General features: G+C 52.9%; 1 protein-coding gene across 4 annotated transcripts in view; it reads left to right on the top strand.

The window, feature by feature from the left end:
• The window catches only part of Rab37 (RAB37, member RAS oncogene family), a 53,506-nt gene extending 27,670 nt beyond the window's left edge, over nt 1-25,836 (top strand). The window contains exons 2-10 of one of the 4 annotated variants that reach the window (XM_076869567.2): nt 13,528-13,638; nt 22,029-22,139; nt 23,082-23,123; nt 23,618-23,684; nt 23,777-23,829; nt 24,651-24,716; nt 25,316-25,372; nt 25,449-25,525; nt 25,731-25,836. In XM_076869567.2, coding sequence (XP_076725682.1) covers nt 13,528-13,638; nt 22,029-22,139; nt 23,082-23,123; nt 23,618-23,684; nt 23,777-23,829; nt 24,651-24,716; nt 25,316-25,372; nt 25,449-25,525; nt 25,731-25,836 — 690 coding nt within the window. Of the gene's footprint in view, nt 1-13,527; nt 13,639-19,494; nt 19,588-22,028; nt 22,140-23,081; nt 23,124-23,617; nt 23,685-23,776; nt 23,830-24,650; nt 24,717-25,315; nt 25,373-25,448; nt 25,526-25,730 lie in introns of those variants that run through there. The other 3 variants (XM_076869568.1, XM_076869570.2, XM_076869571.1) reach the window with 3 other exon arrangements.
• Nucleotides 25,837-27,210: the final 1,374 nt, after the last annotated feature.

Raw genomic sequence — 27,210 nt, 5'->3', positions numbered from 1 at the left:
TTACTTTCTTCTTCTTTTTTTTTTTCTTTTTCCCTTTTTTCTGGTACTGGGGGCAAAACCCAGGGGTGCTCTACCACTGAGCACCCCAGTCTTTTTTATTTTTTTATGTTAAAACAGGGTCTAATGGGGCTGGGGCTGTAGCTCAGTGGTAGAGCACTTGCCTGGCATGCGTGAGGCACTGGGTTCGATCCTGTCTAACAAAGTAGCCCAGGCTGGCTGGCCTCAATTTTGCAATCCTCCTGCCTCAGCCTCCCAAGTAACTAAAATTACAAGCATGCGCCTCTGTGCCCAGTGTCAATGCATTTTTAAAAATAGTTTAAAATACTTAAGGAGAGCAGCTGGACATGCAGAAGAACCAGCTGTGGGCTTCTCCATCTCAGTTTGGACACCTGTCCATCAAATCTGCTGTTTTCTCTTGGCAACTTGAGAGTGGTGACAATACAAAGCTCCATCAGCTCTGCATGGTCACCATGGGCCCTGTGACGTTTAGTCTTTGGGTCACCTGCATTCCATAGCAGCATGTTGTGCTTGTGCTTACAAGGTCACCCAGAGGACGGGCTGGCGGGCCACAGCGGCCCCACTCTGCTCCCAGGCTTTATACCCACGACCATCATGAGCGGCCAGAGCCCCAGCCTTTCCCCAGCACCTGCTCCCTCTTGTGCCCTCTCGGACCCGTGGGGTCTGGTGTCCCCAGTGCGAGCTGGGAGGGTGGGTCATTCTAGACCACGCCACCGGAGCAGCCATCTTCGCGCATGAAACCACGTTCTCTCCCTCGGCCTGCCCAGTGAATGAAAGGCGCCGTGAAAGACAAGCTTGGCTCTTTTCTTCCATAAATTTTGATAAACACTGAGGAATCTGGAGCCGTTAAATTTATCTTGGGGAAAAACCTCAGAACGGGTTTATTTGGTGCCGTGAAAACCCTTTCTTGCCTTCAATACACAATTACTAATCCACTGTTTGGTCTACTCGATTTCAGTTTCTATTTTGACAAACAAGCACTGTATTATTAACTATTGGAATGAAGGCTTAAAAAGAAAAAAAAAAACTTTTAAGGCTATCACAGACAGTGACGGAGGCAAAAAGATCACAAGTCCCAGGCCAGCCTGGGCAACTTAGCAAGACCTTGTCTCAAAATAAAATAAAGTGAAAGGGGTTGGGATGTAGCTCAGTGATAGAGCACCCCTGGGTCCCATCCCCAGTACCAAAACAATAATGACAATAATGATACATTTAAAACCCCAGAACTTCTTTCAGATAATTCCAGTTTATGTATATATACATTTATGTTTAATCAGATCATCTCTAGCACAAGCGTGTGTGTGTGTGTGTGTGTGTGTGTGTGTGTACACCAGAGAGGATCTGAAGGTAAGAATTTGGGGATATTTTAAATCAGTAATGGTAAAAGGGAGGCCGGTAGAGTAGAGGAAGGGTATAGGGGCGAGCAGAGGGGAGGGAAAGTGCCTTATGTTCTTGTGCAGACGTCTCAATGAATCCCACTATTCTGTGTGATTATTAGACACCAACACCAAATGTAATTAAAAGTAAAATAAAAACCCTGATAGAAAAATAAAATAAGGAAGAGTGTGAAGGCTTTCCCTGCCAGATGCTAACCCACTATCAGGCTATAATACAGAAATCAGCTCAGAAATCTAGCAAGAATAGTTAAACCTATCATTAAAACAGAATAAATAGCCTAAAAACAGAGCTGGTCTCTCTAATAATTTCATAACCCACAAAAGTCTTCAGAGATAGGTGAAGAAGGAAGCAGAGAGCAGCAGCCACCAGCAGCACCAGCCGTGCGGGTCCATCCAGGGCAGGAAAAGAGGCAAACATTAGGGTTAGGGTTTAAAGAAAGAAAGCGGAAGTGAAATAGCCAGGTGTGGTGGGGCATGCCCCAAATCCTAGAGACTCGGGAGGCTGAAGCAAGAGGCTGGGCAAGTTCAAGGTCAGCCTCAGCAATTTAGCAAGGCTCTAAGCAACTTAGTGAGACCCTGTTTCCAAACAAAAAATAAATAAAAAGGGATAGACACGGCTCAATGGTAAAGCACTCCTGGTTCAATTCCCAGTACCAAAAAAAAAAAAAAAAGGAAAGAAAGAAAAAGGAAATGAATCTTTATAAAATCTCTGGGGCTGATGAGAGGAAGAACTTCTTAAATTTAAAATTAATAGAAGATATCACACAGAAAAAATCCAATAACCACAACTCTATATAACACTTGGACACACCACCATAAAAAAAAAAAAAAAAAAAACCTGGAAAAAGAAAAGAACTGAAAGGAAAACTTGAATGAATTCCCCAGAAAGTGATTAATATCCTGGCTCTTCACAAATAATGTGTACAAGGACACATTATTTGTAAAGAGCACCCCCATTTGGAAAATTATGAAGAACGAAAAGAGGCAAGTCCCAAAGAGAAAAGTCAGGCGGAGGGTAATATTCACAGGGCTCATTCTTAACAACCCAACAAACATAGCATTTTAAGCAATGTCATTGTCACATGTCAAATCGTCCAGGTCTTGGGGGGTCACACTGTTGTTTCAAGATGGAGTCTCCCTGCGTTGCCCACCTGGGCTGAGAGACCCCCTGCCTCCGCCTCCCCCAAGCTGCAGGTGTTTGCCAGCCTCGTGGTCCTGGACGGGTCACCTTCCTTCCCCAGCCCTTTTGCCCCAAGAGCTGATGAAATTCTCCCAGGCTGCCCCAGCAGCCCTCTCTGAAGCATGTGACCAGGCCACACTGACGTTTCTGTTCCCCAAACACACCCCGGCCAAGCGCATGCCCTCATGCTCCCGGGAGAGTTGGCCCAGCTCTGGAGCCCCTGCTCCTTCCCCTGCCCCAGGTTCCGGCCCAGGTGGGACTCCCTGCCCGCCTGGGTCTCCCCCTTCCTGCCATCCAGGGCTGCTCTCTGCTCTCCTCTGGGTGCCTGTTACTTCTTAAAACTATCTTTTTCTTTCTCTTCTTTCTGTGGACTGGAGGATCAAATAGACCCTGTGAGAGTCCCGAGCATTAAGGTTCACCTCGAACACTACCCGGACACTCCCCCAGGACTCTCCCGTTGTTCTCTTGCTCTCCGGTTGCTTTCCACGGAGGTATCCTTCACATACCATCAAATTCGCCTTTTTAGAGAGGACAGCTCAGTGTTTTTAATACATTCACAAAACTGGGCCACCACCTACACTCTAGTTTGAAACACTTTTATCACCCCCCAAAGAAACACCCTACCCACTGGTAGCCACTTCCCTGGTCCCCTTCCAGCCCAGCCACCACGGATCTGCTTGCTATCCCTATGAATCGGCCTCTTCCAGACATCTCATAGGAATGGAGTCAGACCCTCTGACCTTCTGTGTGTGTGGCTGCTCCATTCAGGGTCTTGTTCAGGGTCTATCCACGCTGCAGCAGGTGTGGGTCTTCAGACTGGGTAATGGCTGCACAATGCCCCGTCATGTGGGTGACCACATTCTACTCAGCCAGTCACCTGTTTGGGTTGGACATCTGGATTTCCACTTTTCACAGATTACAACTACTATTGTTATGAGTACTTGTTGTTGTTTTTTTCTTTACAGTGCTGGGGACTGAACCCCAGGCCTTGAGCACACTATACCAACACTACCACCGGGATACCTCCCAGCCCAACATTTATGGACTTGGTTCAACTTTTCACACAAACATGCATCTTCAGCTCTCCTGGGCCGACACCTAGGAGTGGAATTCCCAGGTCATGTGGTAATTCTGTTTAACACTTTGAGGAACAGTTGTTCCTCAAATATCCACTGGATATTCCGACAAATGATGTAGATCCTTTCCAATTGATTTTAAGAGTCTTAATCATTCAATTCTATGAAAATAGGAAAAGAAAGACGGGGAGGGCTATTTGCAGCAATCGTTATACTTTCTTATTGGATAAATCCCCTTATTCAAGCGGGCATGGTAGTGCATGCCTATAATCCCAGAGGCTCAGGAGGCTGAGGCAGGAGGATGGAAAGTTCAGACTCAGAAATTTAGCGAGGCCCTAAGCAACTCAGCAAGAACCTGTCCCTAAATAAAATGCAAAAAAAAAAAAAAAAAATGGCTAGGGATGTAACTCAATGGTTAAGTGCCCCTGGGTTTAATCCCTAGTACCAAAAAAATTAAATTGCTCATTCAAATAATATTATTTGTCTAATTGGAACCCACTACTGTTATAGGCACACAAAAAAAAAATCCCTGCTCTCTGGAAGATTTCATTCTATGGAAGGAGGGGGCAGGAGATGCAGAAAAATAATGGAAGGGAATTGCAGTTTTAGAGTCATCAACAAAGGCCCAGTGAGAAGAACGCCCAGGGAGGGTGTGGAGGACAGAGCCTGCAGCTGTCTGGGAACATTCTGGGCAGCGGGAACAGAAAGGACAAAACCCTGAGGCAGAAGCATCCCAGCTGGTTCAAAGAACGTCTACGGGGCCACTGTGACCAGAGGGGGTGGAGCCAGGGAGAGGAGAAGACCTGGGAGACACAGGGACCGGCCTCTGGAAATGCCTGGACTCCAAGTCAGACCGGAGGTCACCGGAGGGTGTGAAGAAAGGGACAGATGCTTCCTGCCCCCAGGTTTGGCCCCAACACCAAAAAAGATGGGCTTTCCAAACAAGAAGACAGGGAAGAAGGGGGCAGAAAGGGATGCGGGGGGGCATGGGGTCAGGTCACGTTTGAAATTTCCACATCTGGATGGAGATGTGGCAGAGGCAGGAAGCCGTAGGACCTGAGTCCTGAGATGGCCGAGGTTCACAGGCAAGAAAGGTCCCTGTGTTTTAATCACAGCTTAGGGATCCCACGACCCTCTGCCTGGCCCAATCCCAGCCCTCCCTTCCTCTCCATCCCACCTCCCCTTGACCCTCAGGCCCTCAGCGACTTCTATTATTTCCTTCTTTTTGTTTAAGAGAGAGAGAGAGAGAATTTTTTAATATTTATTTTTTAGGTTTCGGCGGACACAACATCTCTGTTTGTATGTGGTGCTGAGGATCGAACCCGGGCCGCAGGCATGCCAGGCGAGCGCGCTACCGCTTGAGCCACATCCCCAGCCCGATTATTTCCTTCTTACCCAGATGCCTGGAATCTCCTCTCCCTTCTGTCCAGCAAAATGCCCTCTTTCCTTCCTACAAACCCCCTCCACCTCCCATCTTCGCCGAGCCATTCCCTCTCAGAGCACATTCAGAAGGAAGGCGACAGTCCAGGCCTGCAGCAGCGGTTCTCCAGCCCACCCCTGCCCCGGGAACCACAGCTCCCATGCTTCTCCCCATGCTGTGCAGGCTCTGGCCACCTGCTGTCCATTTTCAACAGGAACAGCCCCCGAGTGGCCAGGGATCCCCCCTGGGCTAGGCTCATGATGAAGGCGTCAGTTGGGCCTTGGCAACTGTAGGTGCCAACACTTTGGGGGCGTGAGAAAATAAAACCCCAGAGGCTCACGCCTTCCTGCTGGGCTCCATGGTCCCTCTGCCAGCTGCTTCCTCTGGCCAGTTAAGCCTTCCCCACACCACACAGACCTGGTCCACTCACCTGGGAGCCAGAGGAGGACGGGAAAGAGCCACAGCAGGTGCATTTTCTCTTCCCTCAGCTCCCCCTCGGTGGAGCCTGTCACAAGGACCTGCTACACGCTGGACTCCATCTCCTGCCCTCTGCCTTCTCTCATCCCGCCCAGCACTTCCTCCCTCAGCCACTTCCCACTGGTGAACAGAATAAAAGAGGAAGGAGGTGAACAGGGTAAAATTTCAGAGCAGTTAGCAAGGCAAGAAGTTCTAGTCATCGTGAAAAGCTTTTGAGAAATACCACCACGGCCAAGAGTCACGGGGGCAGGGAGGGCCCTAAAAAGAGAACCCAGCCTCCTTCTCTACCTGGTAGACATCTGCAGACAGGGAGCCACTGGGTCTGGCCAGCCCTGCTCTACTCCTCCCCTCCCTCCTCTGGAGAAAAGGTGGGGCAGGGGACCCAGCTCCACAGAGGGGCCTTGGAGAGTCAAGGCGGATGGACAGAAGGCCCTAGACCTAGGATTTCAGGTGTGGCTGGGTTTTTGAGAACCCCGAAGGCCCGGAGATCAACAGCATTTGGGGTAGGAGTGGGGCTAGGCCAAAGCCAGAGGAGAGCCATAGACTAGAAGTGGGAATGAGGAGGGAGGAGGCTGAGGAGGGGTCCAGACCCAGACTACAAGGAAATGTTGGGAGATGGGAGCGAGGATGTTAGCCCGGTGGAAAAGACGCTCTGTGTCTTTATGGAAGCCACCAGCTGAGATCTGTGAATCTTGACTCAACCTGAATCCGCCAAAATCTCACCAGTGGTACCAGAGCTCCTGGCCCAAGAAACCAGCCATTACTTACTCCTGTCACCCCCCACTCCCACCTCCACCTTACAGTAACTGTCCGTCAAAGGAAGGAAGGAAGGAAGGAAGGAAGGAAGGAAGGAGTGAGTCAGTCCGTCTGGCTTGGCCTGTCTTGCTCCCTTCATTCCAATCCCATGTGCTCCCACCTTCCCCCATCAGCACCCCCAAGCCCTGGGGGCTCATGAAAAGGCCAGGCCTTTCCCATATTTCGCACCTGGAGCCACTTTGGGTATGTGTTATACACACCCTGTGACATCCTGACAGGGACGTCCCCCTCCTGCCCTCAGCAGACAGGCAGTGTAGGTGAGTTATTTGCACTGAAACTCGGCAGCTGATAAGCCCTGGTTTTTCAGGATGTGGCCAGAGTCGGCCTCTCGCTTTACATATCTCCAGACCATAAGGTCAGGTCAGAAACCCGGGGCAGTACATGGGAATGACCAGGAGTCACACTGGCTGGAAGGCCCTGGAGACAAGGGGACAGATGCATGAGAGTCATGGACTAACCTTTCCTTTCGTGGGCATGTTCAGCAAGGGGTGAAGAGGACTGTCTGCCAGGACGGCCTATGGCCAGACCCTCTGATCCTGCTCCCCCGAGACCCAGCCTCCCCAAGGAGGATTCCCCTTTGAATTAAGAATGAGATTTAACCAAGTGATTGAACCCACTGAGCCACATCCCCAGCCCTTTTTTATATTTTATTTAGAGATAGAGTCTCACTAAGTTGCTTAGGGCCTCACTAAGTTGCTGAGGCTGGCTTTGAACTTGCAATCCTCCCGTCTCAGCCTCCTGAGCCACTGGGATGACAGGTGTGTGCCACCTTGCCCAGCCTCGCTCATCTTTTATCTCTTCCTGTAGAAATGCATGGGTGATTCCAGAAATCAGAAGGGGGCACCAATGTGATGTATACACTTATGTCACTCAATAATCAACAGATTTCCATCACACACGACACTGTCTACTCTGGGGAAAGATGCCCTGTGAAATAAATATCATCAAGAAGGGCCTTTCTTGGGCTGGGGATGTGGCTCAAGCGGTAGTGCGCTCGCCTGGCATGCGCACGGCACTGGGTTCGAACCTCAGGACCACATACAAATAAAATAAAGATGTTGTGTCCACCGAAAACTAAACAATAAATATAAAAAAAAAAAAAAAAAAAAAAAAGAAGGGAAAAGCTATGTCTGGCTTTAACACACAGTTCTGTCTGGTGGAGATGCATCCAGGGACACATTCTTCTCGGTCTCATGAATTTGCAGATACACCTGATCTTTTCGGACTCAACTTCACAGGTGGGGCAGCTTCTGTACCAACAGGACTGGTTTGGTGGAGTCTCTCTCACTCTGGACCAGAAGTCCATGAGTGAGGGCTGTGTTGCCAGTGGCTAGATCTGCACCTGGCACACAGTAAGTACTCAATAAACACTGGCAGAGAGTAAATGAATGGATGCACTCTGTGTATGGCATTGCCATTCTCCCCCTGGCTCTGAGAGCCCACTGAGACACTCTGTAGCACCTAAGAACCAGCCATAAACCGTAACTACTCCAGCACCCATTCCTGAAGCTTCTTGATTCCCCTTGGACCTGCCGTACTTCATCTTCTCTACCCACTTGTGTTCTGTTCTGTATTTTACATAATTATCACACTGAATCCTCTCTGCAAATCTAGAGGACAGGTGATGTTATTCCCATTTTTCAGATAAAGAAACTGAGGCTCAGCGAGCAGGTAATTAATCCAAGCAAGTAACTAGCTATGAAGTAACAGAGTGAAGATTCAAACCAGGTCTGGCCCATATAAGTATGGAAAGGAGAGGAAGGTTGGAGAAGAAGAGAGAGACACAGAGAGAGAGAAGCTCTTTGGTCCTATTTGGTGCTAAAAATGAAGAGGGACCCTGATATCAAAGAGTTAGTAAGATAGAGAATCTTAGACCTGGTTAACATCAGAGTGCTCATACCAAGGTTGCTTTTGAAATAAGTTCCCCAAAATGAAAGGATGTTTTATCACAAATGAACAAAGCCAATAAGACACAGCACCAACCTCGAACGCTTTCCAAATCTAATGTCCCTTTCTGCCATCTTGGTCTCAGCCCTGGGAAGTCAGGCAGAGGTCAAGCTGATTTTTCCAGGAAAAAATGAGTCTCCAAGAGCAGGTGCTGCTGGCTGGATGTCTGTGTCCCCCACGAAGCTGTCTGTTGAAACCTGGTCCTGGCGCCATGTATTAGGAGGTGACTAGGTTGTGAGGGGCCACCCTAGGGACTGAGGGCCCCCAGAGCTGCCTTGCCCCATTGAGGACATGGCCAGAAGGCACTGTGTATGAGGAAGTGGCCCTTGCCACACACTGGCTCTGCTCAGGCCTGACCTTCCAAGTCTCCAGAACTCTGAGAAGTAAGTTTCTGTTTGTAAACTGCCCAGACTGTGGAATTCTGTCACTGCGGCCTGCAGGAATGAGATGGAGGGCTGATCCTCTGCAGGGTTAGAAGTTGAAAGGGCTCTTGATTTTCAGAAGAGAGCACCTGCCAGCTTCATCACCTGCTCCCCAGCTTTGTTTTTGGCACCAGGGAGTGAACCCCGGGGCACTTGACCACTGAGCCACATCCCCAGCCCTATTTTGCATTTCATTTAGAGACAGGGTCTCACTGAGTTGCTTAGCGCCTCACTATGTTGCTGAGGCTGGCTTCGAACTGGAGATCTCCCACCTCAGGCTCCGGAGCCGCTGGGATTACAGGTGTGCGCCACCGAGCCTGGCAGGGAGTTTGATCTTTTTTTTTTTTTGGTTGTTCATGGACCTGTATTATTTATTTATTTATATGCGGTGCTGAGAATCGAACCCAGGGCCTCACACACGCTAGGCAAGCGCTCGGCCACTGAGCCCCAGCCCCACTGAACCCTGATCGTTTTTAAAGCACAAATTAATGGGTTCAATTTATTTGGAGAAATAAAACAACCATTTGTTCAAGGAGAGTCAGGCTACGGATGGCGTTGCCCCCTCCCTCACCCACAACGCACCTCCACAGACTATTTTCCAGTCACAAAAGTGACACGTTCAATGACAGAATCCAGATGAGCCCAAAGTGCTTGGGGACCGCTGCCGGCCCCACCTCAGAGAGACGGCTTCGGTCAACAGCGGGTGTGTCCCCCTGACCAGGCTCCCGTTCTCCTGGGGAAAAGCCGTCTGTTTAGTCCAGGTTCAATAAGGGTCAGCCATGTGTGAATCTACCTCCCCAGGAGAATTATGACTTTTCCTAGGGCTTCAGGAAAAACATAGAAAGGAAACGTGGCAGGGGAGGTATTAATACTTTAGGAGGCTACCCACGTGCGGGAAATCTCAGTACCTTCTGTTCAGTCTAAAACTACTCTAAAAGCTAAAGTTGTTTTGTTTGTTTTGGTAGTGGGAATTGAACCCAGGGGCACTCTACCACTGAGCTACATTCCCAGCCATTTTTTATTTTATTTTGAAACAGAGTCTAAGTTGCTGAGGCTGGGCTCAAAATTGCTATCCTCCTGCCTCAGCCTCCATGGTAGCTGGGACTCTAGGCATGCACTGCTACACCCAGAATAGTCTATTTTTTTTAAAGGAAAAAACACGATTGATAATGTCAACTCTAAAATACTTAGATACAACTCTTAAATACTTTTCTATTTAACACTTTCCCAGTAAATACTTTAAAAAAAAAAAAAAGATAATGCAAGAAAATGGTTGTAAAAAATAAAATGAAAATAAGACAAAATGAAGAATAAAATCTTTTCTCCATTCCCACCCTATCACCCCCAGAGCTTCCAAGTGAACCCTGTTGGGCACTAAAGTCTCCCTCAAACAAGTTTGCATAGACTTCAGAATATTCCTGCCAGGTTTCATTCCCTGAATGACAGTTTCTCCCAAATAGTACACTAAGTGGCTTGGTGGCTAAGTGCCCCATTCTTATTGCCATTTTTCCTGCACCGCATGGTATATATTCTAGAATTTCTTCCTCTCTTCCCCACCTGCTGAATTATTTTTCTTAGGAGTGCTACAGTGAGCATGGGTGCCACACCCATCCTTGTGAGTTCTTTTGCAAGGAAAACCAAAGGAATTTGCATTGGCAACTTTGATATCATCAGTTTCTCTCCCAAAAGGTTCCTATGCTTGCTGGCGTGTGGGTGAGGGCCCGCTCCTCAAACCTAAGCCAATCCTGCCCATTCATCAAACTGCTGTATTATCACATTGTATCAATTAAGGTTCTCCAGAGAAACAGCTTTGGCAGGACGTACTGATATATACATATACTGATCAATATCAGAGAGAGAGAGAGAGATGTTCCAATGAACAAATCACAGAGTCTGGCAAGTCCAAAATCTACAGAGATGACCAGAAATCCGGAAAGTCTCAGGAAGGAGCTGATGGTGCAGACTTAGGGTAGCGTTTCTTCTTCCCCTGAGAGACTTCAGGAGTCCTTCGATTGATCAGGCGAGGCCCACCTAGATTACTGAAGACTTCAAGTCAAGAGTCTGTAGATGCTCACCACATGGATGAAATGCCTTCACAGCACCTAGAGTCGTGTTGGGTGGACTGACGGGGACGGCAGCCCAGCCAGTGAGCCCACAGGACTGCCCACGAACACATGCCCAGGAAACACACCTGCTCACATTCTGTGTTAATTCATTTCTTGAGCTTTTCTCCTGAGCTCTTCCTGCGGGGAGGATGGTTCAGTCTGGTCTGTCATGGGTCCAGCAAGTATCTTTCCCACTTCACTTGTCTTTGACTTTGATTTCTGTTACTGTCTGGCCATCAGAACATTTTTTTTATTTCTCTGATCTTTTTCCTGGGTGGTGTCTGAAGGTTCTGCCTGGTTAAGGTCACTCAGAGCCAACTGCAGGAGGAAACACCCGTTCACCAAGGGGTTCTAGACCCTTCCCTGAAGGATGGAGGGCAGTGGGGCCGCGCCCTTGGCCTTAGCCTGCGGCTAGGTCTCCGCTGACATGCGATCTGTGAGGCCTCTGACTCAACCAAGGTCACAGCTTCGCGTCTGCTGCAGAGTGGCAGGTGCCCATCTTGTTACTCGGGGCCCCTTACATGGGAGTCTACCTATCGCTGGGTGTCACGTGCCGTGGGTCAAAAGAACTCAGGCATTCTTCGTCACACAAGCACCACAGACCCCAAGTGGTTTCCCATGTTGTCCTCACCACCAGGAAACCTAGAATCGAATGTAATTCTCAAATGCAGTCATGAGCAGCCACATGGCCCTGGGTGGGAGATGTGCCCCCCAGACACCCCCCGCCACTCATCCACACACCCCCTTTGTCTTTGTGCACTTTTTTCCCTGCCCTTAATACATGTGGGTTTTGTCTTAAATGACCTCTAGTCCCCTTTGGAAGTGGAGGAGACACAAATGCAGACATGACAAAATGACTTAAGAAGAGCTAACTCGACACTCGTCCAGATCATGGCAAAGATGACACAGAGGCTCAGGTCAGAAACATGACTAACCGACTTCTAATTAATTAATGTTTTGTAAGTGCTCTTGGAGGGGGGAAAGCACAGTTGAAAAATCTGGAAAGGGGACAGATGGAAGGGAGGTCCTGGATTTAGGGAGAAATAATTCAGAGATGCTTGTAGATTGACCAGCTCTGCGCTTTCCGTCCGTGGTGGCCCAGATTAAAAACTCCGGGAGCTGCTGCCACACCTTCCTGATGCTGCTTAACAGACCCGTATGAGAGCATCACCCTGCCCCTGCCCCTGCCCCGAGCCAGAGTCAGCTGAGCTGGAGTGCGGAGCCCTGGGCGCCTCCCTGGGCCTCACTGGCCAGCCAAGAGTCTGCTTCTAGGATGACAGAAGAAAGGATGGGAACTTCTCACCCTGCCAAGGAAAGGATAAAGGGGGAAAGTGAGAATCTGCTATGTCCTCCAGGAAGCCAATGCAGCGGGCACATGTGGGCTTATTCCTCACCTTCTAGACTATTCTCTCTAGGAAACACTTCTTAAAGCTGGAGGAAGTTAGATTTGAGATGTAAATTAATCAGGCCACTGTTCACTGTTCATAGCAAACAAATAATGTCCTTTAACCCAGGAGGAAATGAAAGCTGGACAGAATGTGGTTTGGAAGGTGGGGGCAGAAGAACCATAGTGAGGGGACTTCGAAAGTCCATTGTGTTCAGCCAGCCTCGATGCCTACTCCCTACCTGCACGGTCAGAGTCCTGCAGTGGCTGGGGACGTGGACCTTGCTCACAAGGCTGACAGTCTTTTTGCCTCTAGGTATTTGCAAGTCCAGCTAAAGTTTGCATCTGCCCCACCTTTCCAATGACTCCAGTGTCTGCCTTTGGAAAGCCTCCACCGCCCACCTTGAAACCAAGGCGGTTCCCTACCCCACGGCTCAACCCTTCACGGAGAGCCTGGTGGTGCAGCCTCTGGGTGACATGTATTTCTTTTCTGTTGCTTATGATCCTTCTTTCAAATATTTCACCCGAGTTTCTGTGTGAATTCTCACCGCTACTTCTTCCCAAAAGAGAGCAGCCTTTCTCCTCTTCTCTAAATCTGCTTCCTCTAAATGTGCTCCTCTCCATGGCCTTGTTGCAGGGCCCAGTGAGAACTCCTCCCAAGGCACATCTCGATTTTGCTTTATTCCACAGACTGATTTGTTTTTGCTTTTCCTGGGGTAGCACAGGCGGCAGATCCATGGGCATTGTGTTAGCTTTGGTCTTCCCGGGAGCGGATGCCAAAAGGGAATGAAATATGCAAGGATTTTTATCAGGGGAGGGAAATGGGGAAGGAACCAGGGAGCCTGGAGCCCCGGGGAGCCTTCAGGCCACCATGCAGGCTGGATGCCATGTGAGGGGTCCCGGAGCGGAAGCCTCCTGTAGAGGAGTCCCTGTCTCCAGGAACAGGCCTGCCACAGCTCCTGGCCTGGGAAAGGCCCGTGGGAAGTGTGGCCTCAGGGTACATGGCAGTGTTGGACCTCAGCATAGCAGCAGAGACCCAGAGTCACATATGGCCCCATGTTGGACGTCATGAGCACGTTTCATGGTCACCTAGGCCGTTCCTGAATGTGGGCTGGGATGTGATTTCCTCTAGTCTTTGTGCATTTCTCAGTGACTTCAATGGAAAATTAAGTGTGTGTGTGTGTGTGTGTGTGTGTGTGTGTCTGTCTGTCTGTCTACAAGGAACCAGCTCCTGCCGGCCATACCCCCATGGCAGCCCTCAGCCCCCTCTGTTGCTCTCTTTCAGACCATCCTGGTGGGCGACAGCGGTGTGGGGAAGACATCTCTGCTGGTCCAGTTTGACCAGGGCAAGTTCATCCCGGGCTCCTTCTCGGCCACCGTGGGCATCGGATTCACAGTAAGCACTCGTTGGCGCTGCGGGGTCTGGGCGTGGGCTGTGGGTCCCTATGTGTCAATCAGGGTGCCAGACGGAAACAGGTGGGCACTCCACTCATGTGGGGCTGTTCAAGGAGGCTGAATGAAAAGATGTTTCTCAAGGTGCAGGCAAGTGGTGGTGACCAAGAGGCAGTGTCCCCAGGTGGTGTGGGGGTGGGAGTGCATTCCACCATGAGCCTACGGGGCACCAGAAACAAGGAGGACTGCTGGGCAGGCCACCTGGCAGGAGCTGTGTGACCTTCACTGGAGGGACTCATGGGCCTGCGGGACCCCCCCAGGATGTAGCCAGGGAGACAACTCTCCCTGCTCCCTGGTTCTCCTCCACTCCTGCACCTCCTTCTGGGGCTCCCCCTTGGCTCATCAGAACCAGGAGCAGAAAGCAAAGGCTATCTTGGTGTAGCTTGCCCAGGTCAGCCCCCAGCCATGATGGATCTGGAAAGGCAAAGGAAGGGCAAAACCAGAGCACAGTGGAGACGCCCAGGGGCCTCCGGTTCAGCCCTCTGCCTCTCCTGGGCACAGCACGGTGGGCAGCTCTGGCTGGAGGTCCTCTCAAGCCCCTGCACGGGCACCTTCATCCTCTCCTGGCATTAACACACCCACAGCTGTTCTCGAGTTCCCTTAAGGTCCTGGGAGGACCGGGCCCAGGGCTCCGCTCCCCCTCACACTGTTGGCTCCCAGAATCCTAGCACTCCGGACACAGGAAGAGCAGTTGTCATCTCCTGGACAACATGCAAGTCCGCCAGCCCCTGGACAACATGCAAGTCCGCCAGCCCCTGGACAAATCAGGCCCTGTGAGGCCACGCTCAGGCTGGGACGCAGCCCGCCATGCTGGTGGAAGAAAGAAGGGGAACCAGAAATTGGGCTTGTCCATTGGTCTCATAGATCCAATCTGCACATGACTTCAGGTGGCCATCCAGAAGCGGGTGATAAGGGAGAGCTGGCCTGGACTCTGTCCTGAGACCAAGTACCCAGTGGCCCTGAGACTGGGACCAGGGCAGGCTGGGTCGAGCAGGGCTGAGTCCCAGGAGGCCAAGGCTGCCCTGGCAATCCCTGAGGCCGTGGCCAGCTGCCAGGAAGAGGGCCGATGCCCTGATGCTCCGTGCTGTCCACCCAGCCACACTCAGTCCACCCTCGTGGTCACACCCACACCTCGCCCTTCCTTCTGCCTGTCTGGGAGGGCGGGGTGTGAGTTGACGCAGGTGTGGCCCGCAAACCCTGACTCGCACTCAGACCACAGGGGTGAGACCTCTGAGTTCTGCCATTAGCTTGAGGAGAAGAGTGAGGCAGAAGGAAATTGCATGTGGTCAGACTGAGGAACCCACATGGCCTGAGCCAGGCAGGGGGCTCCCCCGCTCTCCTGGGTGCCTTCCACACCCTCGGCATCCACCTGGGCCCGTTGAGCAACCCAACGGGTGCCCTTGACACTGAGGAACACCTGCACCAAGGGCATGACCTGGAGCCACAAATGGGGACACAGCTGGGACCTGAGCCCAGGGGAACTCCCAAAGGTGACGGCAGGGAAGGCAACAGCCTGTGACAGGAACCACACAGAGGACACTTGAAGGGACCTAGCCACAGCCCCCAGTTGACACGAAGAGAGCTCCAGCTCTGAGTGCCACAACATCTGTGCGCCCAGGGTCTCTTCCCGCCCCTCTGTCCAGCGCCTGGCGTCCTCCTTTCCTTCCCAGTCCATCCCTGTGCTTAGAACAGCTGGATATTGACACAGAGCTGGTCTCACCCATCCTCCTGGGGAAGAGGCTGGGAGAGTTTGGGGTCTCCTTAAAATATCAGTCACCTGGGGTCCCTGGAGAGCCAGGCTACAAGGCCCTTGTTTACCAATCGGTCATTCACACAGAGATTCTAAATACCACACAGAGTTGGCAAATCTGAGTGCCCAGGGCCTGGACCTGGCTATACCCAGAACTCCAGTGTGAAGACATCTGAGGCAGAAGGGGCCACTTAGGTCCTAGTAGCCAGGCAAAGGGGACTGAGTGCAGCCCGGGCAACAGGGGAGGGGTAGGGGACAAATAAGGGAGTGGGGTGGCCAACTGGGACATGCCCTCATCCCAGAAACTAACAGGCCCACTGCCTTCCGGAGGCGGGGCCTCTGCACGTCCTGTGTAGGCACCTCTCAAATCCGGGTCCTCCCCGAGTCCTGCAGCACCAACTCCACCGAGCTCACTGCGGAATCCTGCTGGTGAGTTTGCTCCCAGGGGGCTGATGTCACCCGTGAGCCATGCAGACGTCCCTGTCCCACCCCAGGTCAGTTCTCCCTTATAACTTACCTCAGTTTCTCCAGACTCTCCAGTCCTGCTGCAAAATGCATCTTTCCAAAGCCCTGCTCTGCTCCTCTCCCACCTGAAACTTCAGTGGTTCACTGCTGCCTTCCAAAAAATGCCACACCCTTCACCTGATGGTGCAGCTGTCACAGAGTCTAGGCCAGTGGTTTCCAAACCCTTGTTCAGTGTACTTAAAGGCAGGCTCCAAGCAGAGCCACCCACAGACATCTGATTTGGCAAGACCAGATGGGGGCCCAGAGTCAGCATCCTGATGTGCACCTGGGGGCTCTGGTCAGGTGGTCCCTGTGCCACCATTTGCAGAACCTGAGTTCAGGCCTTGTCCCTCCAGTTTCGGGTCTAGTGTCCCCTGTACATCTCAACCCTGCTGGGCCATACTGCTCCCCAGCGCTGGTGTTTCTTCCATCTACCTGGATGTCACGAAGTCTCTCCAGATGGCCTTGGCTGATCACAGAGGCCACCTATGAATGAGCAGGAGGGGTTCCTATGCCCCCCAGCACCTCCTCTCCCAGGAGGGCTATGTGACAGGGGCAGGTGTGACCCATGGCGCAGGAGGGCAGGGATGATGTATATGCATTTCAGATCTGGGGGTGATGACAAGAGTTGGGGGCAACTTGTGGGGTATTCTGTTTGGAGGTGATACGTGCATGTCATGTCCTGACGACGTAAGGTGGGGGTCAGTTTGAAGGGCGTGTCTGTGTGGAGATGGGATGTGTGCAGAGATGGGAGATGGCAGGGTGTGAATGGTGACTATGACTGCAGCGTGGAGACGGGTGTGCATGTCTGGGGTGAAGAGAGATACATGTGTGGGGAGACGTGAAGCACGCAGGGGGGACATGTGTATGTGTGTAAGACACTGTGTGTGTGTCCTACCATATGAGGGGTGTGTCATAGCACAAACCATGGGTTTACAGATGGATACAAAACATATGTGCTCTGTGTGGTATGATATGGAGGGTGCGTGTTTGTGGGAAGCATGCGAGTTTGTAGTATTTGTGGGGTGTTGTGAGGGGTGTATGTTGGGGAGACACTGGCTGCCAGGGGCATACACAGCATCAGGGTGGGTGCAAGGAGGCCTGGGTGTTGTATTCTAGATCAAACCTCTCCTGAAGACCACATCTAAAGAGCTCCCGCCCTGTAGTGAGTCCCTCTTCTATGCAGCTCACTCGGAACCTCCCTGACCCCCTACCGCTTCTGACTCACTCAAGGCTGCCCTTGAATACACTCATGACATTACAGCACCCCAAGGGACAGTGTGCAGCCCACTCCTCATATTATACTGCCCCCATGCTGCAGACCCAGTGAGCCAGACAGGCATCTCCCAAAGGAGAGCCCATGTACCTTACCCGTGTTCCTGACCGTTCTTGGCTCGGTGTGATTAGTGGACCTGAACTGGCACAGTGATGCAGCACAGTGACTTTATCTCTCTGCTATTTCTGGATATCACACCAATGTCCAACCTTTTCCATTCCCACTCACCACAGGATAAAGAGGGCCTTGGTGGAGCCATCAATGCAAAACAAAGCTGGAGGCTAAAGTCCAACATCAAGGTGTCAGCAGGGCCACATGCCCTCCGAAGCCTCCAGGGAAAACTTCTTGCCTCTCCTCAGCTCCTGGCGGCTCCAGCAACCCTTGGCATTCCTTGGCCTGGACTGCTGGGAGCCATCAGGGAGAGTCCAGGCTCTGCCTCGGTCTTCACATGGCTGTCTTCTCCCGTGTCTCGTCTCTCCTGATGACACCTATCACGTTACATTAGGGACCAACCTGCTCCAGCATGTCTGCATCTTAACTAACAGCATCAGCAGTGACCCTGTTTCCAAATATGGTCGCATTTGGGGGTACTAGTATTTAGGACTTCAATATAAACCACTTCCCCTCTCTCACTCCCCCTTCACCCTGAGCCCTGCAGGACTCCTGTGTGTGGCCTCTGGGGTCCTGGAGCCCATGGCATTGAACAGACTGGAACCTCTGGCACCCAAGTAATAACAGCAGCACCCAACTGTAAGGGGCTGGGCAGCTTCTACTCTTCATGGACAGTCCCCTGTTTTTTGAGTGCCACCCTATGCAATGAGGAGTTGCATCCCAGCCACCTCCATAAGAAGTGGCCAAGCTTCTTGCTCTATATAAGATCACCTCTGTCCCCACTCAGGACTCTTCTCAGCTGCCATAAAATAACTCCAGCAGATGTCAAAAACCACAGGCTGGCCTGGTGCAGTGGCACACGCCTGTAATCCCAGCGGCTCAGGAGGCTAAGACAGGAGAATCGTGAGTTCAAAGCCAACCTCAGCAAGAGCAAGGTGCTAAGCAACTCAGTGAGACCCTGTCTCTAAATAAAACACAAAATAAGGCTGGGGGTGTGCCTCACTGGCCCAGCGCCCCTGAGTTCAATCCCCAGTACCAAAAAAACGAACAAAAACCTAAAGGCTGGTGTAGACATAATAGGTGTCTATGTGGCCTACAGACACCCATAAGCCAGGCCTGCCCCTTACCCCAGATATCCCCTAAGTTTGAAAGTGCAGGAGCCCCCTCCCTCCCATTGCAGTGCGCACACACCCTGTTCCCTGATAGAGAATGTTGGGATAGAGGAAAGAGAAAGGTTGGCCCAGGCCACAAGCCCCTGAACTTGCTCTGGGCAACCCCAGACCCACTGCTCCCCTATCACCAGGAGCTAAAGCGCAAGGTTCCTAAGTTGCACTAGAAACTGCTCAACATCCTCACGAATTCATTTGGTTACTCGTTGCCAGGGTACACGCCTCCACATGAACAAGGCCAGCGCTGCCCTCAGGATCCCTAGTTGGGAGGGTGCGCTGCCAAGCCGCGAAGGTCTAAACCATGGTGGGACACTCTGGGTGCAGCCCAACAAAGCAGGAGGAAATGAGAGGTGATCATACTAACTGATCGAACTTCTAGCCAGGGCGGGGGAAACCGTATTGAGGTTGGCATGCATTAGCAAAAGCGAAACTGCCTCGGCGCTCTTGGCGGAATGCACGCCTCCCCACGTCCAACGCAGCATCGCTCCGCCCAGGGGCATCCCCAGCCTCCACGCCGCCGCCACCTGTGGCCCGCCAGGTGGCAGGAGCTCTGGCGCCGCCTGCCGGCCGCACTGCCCACAACCGTGAGAACCCCGGCGCGTGTCCGCGAGCCAGACCTGATCTTCCAAGGCAGGCGGAGTCTCCCGGGCCCGCTCCTCGAGAGGAACTTAACCCCGAGGCTGGCGATCTGGGGAGACTGATCCAGCAGCTGGACTTGGCCACTGAGCTAAGAGCACATAACCAGGCTAATGTTGCTCAGGGGGCCTGCCTCCCCCACCCCCGGTGCAGACCCCGTAATCCTGCTCGCCCTCGCCCGACAGCCCGCGCCGAACTGGCCCCATAGAGCGGTTGGCGGGGCGGAGGGAGGAGCCTGGCAGGGTCCAGGCTGCGCGGAGGAGGCGAGGAAGGAGTGGGTGGAGCACGGGGCGGGGCGGCTCCGCGATCACCCTGGCCGGCCAGCCTGCCCCAGCTCACCTCCTGTCAGGGGACATGACGGGCACGCCTGGCGCCGCCGCCTCCAGGGATGACGAGGCCGCCGAGCGCTCCCCGCCCTGCAGTCCGAGCTACGATCTCACGGGCAAGGTGAATCCAACCCAGGCAGCTGGGTCTCCCAAGAGGAGGGAGGGAGCATCAGGACCTAGCCCCTGGGACCATCTCAGCCTCTAGGCATCTGGGCGGGTGGATGGGTACCGGCAAGGGAGAGAGAACTCAACGACTCCCCGCCCTGCGGACTCCAACACAATTTTCTTCTGCCACACTATGACCAATTCGAGCCCTCCACTCACATTGGTAAGGGCTACATGCACCTTATTTCTAGGAAGTGCCAGGAAACGGGGACCTCTGCAGACCCTGGCTAGCAGCTAGGCAACTTTCCGAGTTAAGCTCTTGTCAGAGACCTGACAACAGTTTCAAGGCCTTAGACTTGAAGTTCTTTAGGTCTCCAGCCTGCAGCCCCCAAGTGCTGCCCCTTCTCATCCCCAGGCTCCGAGCATTGCTTTGCTCCTTCAAGGCAGCTGTGGGCCAAGCCCCTCATTCCAGAGGCTGTTGCTACCCAGCAGGCAGGCCCACCTGGGGAATTTTAGAACCTGAGAAAAAGCTCAGCAATTGGACACAACTCCCGCGGCCTGGGACAGCTGTAAGACAGCTCTCTGCAGTCCATTCCCTCTGCAGGAGTGCCCTGGGAAGCAGGTAGGGTCAGCATGAGCACTGGTCTGCTTATCCTCCATCTGTTGCCCTTGGAGTGAGCATGTATCAAGAATTTTGAAAGAGATGCTGAGCGGGCTCAAAGCTCACTCTCTTCCTCTGCAAGGTTGAGATGGCTGTGCTGGATCATGCTGTGAGTTCTTCAAGGGAACCTGCCTCTGTGTCTTGGTTCCTCCCCAACAGCAGGGCTCACTCTCACTGGGGGCCTTAAGCCTCCACCCCAGGGTTTCAAGGGACGCCACTCTGCCAGCCACCCACCCAGAGCCGTTGAGATAGGCGTCCTGTGTGGGCTGTGGCAGGAAACAGGCCCCTGCTCCCTCAAGGGAGGGGGAGCTGCTGAGGACCAGCTCCCAGGCTGATGTGGACCTCCTGACCTCTTTGCCCTACAAGACAGCTGGGCTGTTTGCCTGGGAGGTGGCAAGGAGGAGCAGATGTTTATGTTTGGTGGACTCGACTGGCTGGGTAGATGCTGTATCATCAGCTCAAGGCAGCTGTGAACTGTAAAGTACACAGGCACTGGCCCTACCCCCCTCCTTTGCCCTCTGGGGCTGCTGGGGGAGCAAGGAGTAGGGTCCCCATGCCCTCCAGTCTGTCCCCTGGACAGGTGGCATCTGCAAGAGTTGGGCCCCAACCTTCCCAGGCTTGTCGCAGAAGCCTGAGTCCAGGACAGTCTGGGAGGAGGCTAGCAGGAGTTCGTTGGACCAGATTAGTAGGAATGGGGACCACAGGCAGGCAGTACCCACCCCTGGGCCACTCTTCCCTGAGACTTAGGTATTCACAGTAATATTATATTATTGCCCTAGCCATTGACACACTCAGAAAGACCTCAAAGAAATGATCCCTTCTCCTTCTACCTACCATGGAGATCATGCTACAGAAAGGTTGGAGAATCTTCCGGAAGACACACACAGACCTTTCACAAGCCAGAACCCTAGCCTTATCACCTTTTGCTCAGCCCTGTCTCTCTACCAGAGTTCTATAGTCCCAATACCTCACGCCTACGGCAGGAAAGCTTGTGGCCCCGCTATCAAGTTCAGAGCCTTAAAAATCATGCAGACCTAGTCCCTGCTCAACCCATCACGAAGCAGTCAAACCAGGCTGCTGGGAATATTTCAGCATTGAGTCTAGACTCCTATTCTCCAAGATCAGGGAATGACTGGGCACTGAGGTTCCCCTCCATCACTCCTACGTGTCCCCTAGAGAAGATGAGCAGACACTGATGAGAAACAAAGAGAGTGGGCATGCCCCACCCCCACACTCCCTCCCTCCTTACTTGCAGTGACCCAGGGCTGCCAATTTGCAGCCATTTGTCCCACTTGGGAGGTTTTGGCTGAAAGAACTTCAGACCAACTGTCTCCCGTCTCAGGGTAAATTTCAGCCTTCCTTGATTCATGCAAGCCTTTTTATAAAGAGAAACCCTCATTAGAAGCTTCCAAATAAATGCTATGACCCACAAAGAAACCCAACAACTGTAATTTTAGTATATGGTGAATCAGTGATGGTGCCCTGAAAGGCTGGTCCTGAAAGGCTCCCCTGGTAGGAATCCTGTCCCAGATATTAACACTTTCCTTCTTGGCACTGTGGCCCCACCCCCACATGTGCACCAGCTGAAGAGCCCAGAAGGTCACCCCACAAGCATGGAAAAGAGAAGCAGGGCAACAGAGGTGGCAGCAGACCTTCCAAAAGCAGGTGCTGCTCCACGCAGCCCGCGTCCTTCCCTGGCCCTCTCCCCTCCTCTCATCCCCTTTTCAGGGTGTCTCTCCCTGGAATCCGGGAGCTCCCTCTGAATGCCCATTAACAGCCTCTGCCCCATCTCCTAGGTGATGCTTCTGGGAGACTCAGGTGTCGGCAAAACCTGTTTCCTGATCCAATTCAAAGATGGGGCCTTCCTGTCCGGGACCTTCATAGCCACGGTCGGCATAGACTTCAGGGTGAGGTGGCTGAAGGCTCCTCCTCCAAGCAGTGAGCTGGGGGCTGTCCTCTCCTTGCCCACCCTGGCTCCCCAGGAGTCCTATGGCTCCCTGCCTGGAGGGCACCGGGATGCTGCCCCAGGGCCATTGCAGTGGCCAGGTTAGAGGATCTGGGCGGTGTTGATGCCTTCCCACCTACAGGGCATGAAGAGCAAGACTAGTCTTCCTCTCTTCCGTTCCTGGGGGCTGTCCCAGGCCAGGGCAGACCCATTCCATGAAGTAAGCTGCTTCTTGGCCCTGCAGGCCCCTTGCTCACTGCCTCTGAGCTGAGCCCCTTTGGTAAGGCCTAAAGTTAGTCACCCTTTCTCAAGTACTCAAGAAGCATTGTCCTGCACTAGTCTTGGGAGCTGGGCTGGTTATGTGGGGAGGCAGCAGTTCACCAGGGTCCCTCCCTCTTCCTTCTGCACAAATCTGCATCAGGGTTGAGGAGCACCACACATCCAGAGAGTTCAGGAGAGGAAGGGTCTAGCCTCGGCAAGTGGGGCCGTGTGGGGGCTCAGTGCCTCCTCCCAGTGCTGAAGTTGCATTGAGAGAAGTATCAGTAGTTAGAGGGAAGATGGCCCTGCAGGGCTAGCCTTGGAGGGCCCCAGATGCCAGCGGACACCTCATCTCTCAGGGTTCCCTGATAGTCCTGGGGCTGAGCCTAGTGTGCCCCACCCTGTGCTACCTGCTGAGGCCTGGAGAGAGCCAGGCAGATTCTCAGGCTCCTTGTCCTGGCTGTGCTGTGAGAAGAGAGATTTCTACTGTGGGGGTGTCTGCTGCTCTGATGGGTGATCTGGCTGAAGACATCTTTGAGGCCCATCACACTGCCTATAGGCCTAGAGAGGACCATGACAGAATGTTGGCAGAGCCCAGGACCGAGCTTCACCTGCCCTCTCCACCCTCTGCACTTTTCTCTTTCAGAACAAGGTGGTGACCGTGGATGGTGTGCGGGTGAAGCTGCAGGTGAGAGAGAGGGAGGCTGGGTGAGGAAGGGAGGAGGGAAGAGCTTGCCCTTGCTCTTCACCCTGAACCGCAGGAGGCCTGAAGCCTTGCCCTCAGCCTGGGGTAATTTCCTGTGGGGCCCATGAGAGGAAATGGCTTTTGTTTGTTTGATGTCTGCAGAAAAAGCGGTTCCCAGGCACCCTCTCTCCTATCACAGGCTGCTCAAAATGTCTTCAGCTGGCTTAGCTCCCTCTTCCATCTCCTCCCCAGCTTTCTGGGCTTCAGCTACTCAGGAGGTCGGACACCCCAACCCCTGGGCTGGGCAGGAGACAGCCAGCCCTCCATGGGTTTGAGAAGCTAATACCTCCCACTGTCCAGTTCTCAGAAGCCTATGAGAACCTACAGAAGGAGACAGTCCCCTCTTCCCAGCCAGCTCTCATGCCACAGAATGCACCCTTCCAGCCAGCAGTCCCAGTGCCCTGCCTCCTCCTGACCTCCTCTCCACCCCTTCCTAGATCTGGGACACCGCAGGGCAGGAGCGGTTCCGCAGTGTCACACATGCTTACTACCGAGATGCTCAGGGTAAGTCCACTGCCCTCCACTCCTTCCCCAGCCCCTCTGTAGCTCCCATGCTACTGCCCTGAGTCTCCTCTGCCATCTCTGTTCCCCTCCAGCTTTGCTCCTGCTGTATGACATCACCAACAAATCTTCCTTCGACAACATCAGGGTAAGTCCTCCCTTCCCAGGGTGCCCCACCCTCCCACCCCTATGGAGCCAGGGCAGGGCCTATGCAGGCTAGAACTGCTTCCTGCTCTGTGAGAGCAGGGCAGGTCTTGGAATCCCACAGCCTTCCAAGAAATACCTCACTGTGACTGGGCATTTGATTGCCACGTGGGCACAGAGACCAAGCAGGGTATTGTGCCCCATGCCACTGCATAGCCCTGACCATGATTCATGAGTGTGTCTCATGTCAAAGTGTTCAGAACAGTTCCAGCTCCACCCTGGACAATTATCTACAGAGACCCAGGGAAAAGCCCAGCCAGAAATGTCTACGCAGACGTTCAGCCCAAGGTGCAACTCAACAGACAGAGTGGCTATGTCCTCACAACATACATTAGACGAAAGAGACAGTAGCTCAATAAATATTGGCTCTGTGCACAATAGTGTGTAGGTTTCTGTACTCCCTGACCTCAAAGGCAGTGTGCTAACGAACAAACGGGTAATTAGACGTAAAGATAAAAAAAAAAAATGCTGGAAAATCTATGGCACTCATGTTACCACCTCCAACCCTATGCTCATGGCAGACATCACTAATCAATCAGTACTCTGTGTGTGTGCGCATGCGTGTGTGCATGTGCATGCTAGAAATCAAATCCAGAGCTTCACGTTAGACAAGTACTCTACCACTGAGCTACATCCCCAGCCCCTCAATCATAGTTCTTTGAACACTGAGCTCATATGTGGTCTTAGAATCCTTAACAGAGCACCCATGGAGGACAATGGCCTGGGCCTCAGCCTTGGCCTGGCTCAGCTCACCCTCTCCCACAGGCCTGGCTCACAGAGATTCATGAGTATGCCCAGAGGGATGTGGTGATCATGCTGCTAGGCAACAAGGTAAGTGGCTAGGTGGCAGGGTCAGCCCACCCTGCTCCCCCTCTCCCCCTGCCTCAGCTTCAGCCCCACTGAGCCTTACAGCCACCCAAAGGGAAAGTCCCTCCAGCAAAGGACTTTCCAGTATCCTGTTCAGAGGTCAGACGTGTATGGCCACTTCTGCCTAGCCTACCTTCCCCCTGCAAGCTTTGGAAATAGTCCCCTCCAGGAAAGCCCAAGCTGCTGCCCAAGAGATTCAGGGTTGCCCAGCTGCCAGCCCCCATTAGATCACAGAGAACAGGTTCAGGGGTCAAGAGCTAAGGCTACAAAGCTTTGTCCCCAACTGCTGTCAACCCTCTGAGATTGCGTCACCACCCCACCCTTTGCCAAGGAGAACTACCCTCCTCCCTGACCCAGGGGTGAGATCCCAGGGCTGGGATCCCAGGGCTGGGAGAAGGGTGTACTCTTTCACAAGGCAGAAACCCTGGCCCCAGGCCAATCACACCTGCCCACAGTCCCTCTGGTCACCAGCAGAGGGCGGGCAGTGCCTGCTCCTGGGGCAAAATAAGGGCCAGCTGGGGTCAAGGCTTCCTTCCTCAGAGTGACCCACATGGGCTTGACAGGCGGATGTGAGCAGTGAAAGAGTGATACGCTCAGAGGACGGAGAGACACTGGCCAGGGTAAGTGACTGCCAGTGGGGCAGGGGAACTCTGGGGGCAGCCAGAGGCTGCCCTGAGGACACTTTCTCCCTGGCAGGAGTACGGAGTTCCCTTCTTGGAGACCAGCGCCAAGACAGGCATGAACGTGGAGTTAGCCTTTCTGGCCATTGCCAAGTGAGAGCTGAGCAGGGAAGGGAACCGGGTAGGGCAGGGTGGCATCTGGGAACCCAGCAGTGCCTAGCCCCTGGCCCAGGCCCTGGGCCCACTTCCATTCTGAGCTCCATTTGTTCCTGGCCAGGAGAACGAACGGGGTGGGGAAAAGCTCAACTTTGCACCCTCAGCTCAGCCAGCCCCTCGCCGCTTCCTCTTCCTCTTCTAGGGAGCTGAAGTACCGTGCTGGGCAGCAGGCTGATGGGCCCAGCTTCCAGATCCGAGACTACGTGGAGTCTCAGAAGAAGCGTTCCAGCTGCTGCTCCTTTGTGTGAATCCCACAAGCTGAGAGGAGGCCCCAGAAGTCCTTGGAGCTGCAGCCATCTCCCCTTGACTGGTGTATTCTGGGCGGCTGAGTCAACGGGGAGGGAGCTGGGGGGCCCAGTGCACTGCCCCTTCCCATAAGGCCGCAGCACTCCTATAGCTTCCCTGCATCCTGGGGGAGGGTAAACTGCTTATATTTTATCTTAATGATACAAAATTTCATACGAAAAAAGAAAAAAAAAGATACCAGGGTTTCCAGAAAACCAAGAGAGGGACCTGGTGGCCCTTTTGCCTTTTTGGATTTAGGATTAGGACCTAAGAGGCTAGGCCATCCTCCTAGCAATGACATGGTAGTGCCGTTCCAGCTCAGCACCAGGGGATACCAGTGCACTTCTGGGGTGTGAGGGTAAGAGTTAGTGTCCCCATCACCCTCACTCCAGCCTTCATTTTCTCCAGCTCCCCAGGAAATAGTCTTAGCCAATAAGATGGACCCTGGTGCTGGGAGCTGGAAGGAAGACTCAGGGAAGATAAGAGTTGTGGAGATTAGGAGGGGCCCGCCCAGCTGCAAACAGGCGTAGAAGAGACTAGGGTTTTTCTGTGGCTACCTCTGGTTTTCCTAAACCCACTCCTGGAGGTGTGCTGTTTTTCCTCCAGCATACAAGCACATTGCAGCACTTGGAAACATTGGTTCCTGTTTTCTGGACCTCAGATCCCAGAGGAGCCACTCCCCCTGAATCCCTGACTCATTGGTTTCCATCTCTGCCCCTAGACACCTGAGGTCAGAGCTAGGAAAAGTTTGTCTTCTCATCTCAATCTTTTGGCAGGTGTTCAGCCCTGCAGCTATTTTTTCAAGGAACACTTAGCTCAATTGGGTTAAGAACCAGATAAAGAGAAGCCCCTGGCTACTGGAGCAGGTGGAAGGCAGAATTGAGGAAACCTTAGGTCTAGCTCCCTGAACCCAAGCTCCCCCTCCTTCCTGACCACTGTGCCCTTTTTTTGAACTTCATAGTCAGTCACCAGGGTCAAAACTGCTTTATCTCCCCTCCTACTGAGTCAGGGTATCGAATGGAAGGTCCCTTTTCTTTGCACCAATGCAGTGTGTGCAAAACAAGGTCATGTGGGTAAACCTGGGGTGGGGAGAGGGGCAGCAAGGAGTTCTTGTGTCCAGGAAATATGCAGGTCAGCACCTTTCCTTTAGCTCTGCAGGCAGGGCAGGAGGGGTGGAGAGGTACTACTTGCTGGACATTTCTGAGGCTGCTGCATTTGCTTTTAAGGCAGAAATCTTGCTCTCTGAGCACTCAGTGGCTCCAACTTGAATTGATAAGGAAGCTCTCAGTGGCCTCTCCCAGGCGAATCAGGGAGGAGTCTGACCTCCCAGGTCTCTT

The sequence above is a fragment of the Callospermophilus lateralis genome, chromosome 11 (assembly GCF_048772815.1).
Source record: "Callospermophilus lateralis isolate mCalLat2 chromosome 11, mCalLat2.hap1, whole genome shotgun sequence".
Taxonomy (NCBI): Eukaryota; Metazoa; Chordata; class Mammalia; order Rodentia; family Sciuridae; genus Callospermophilus; species Callospermophilus lateralis.
The sequence above is the reverse complement of the archived record's forward strand: the minus strand, read 5'-3'. Positions and strand labels throughout refer to the sequence as shown.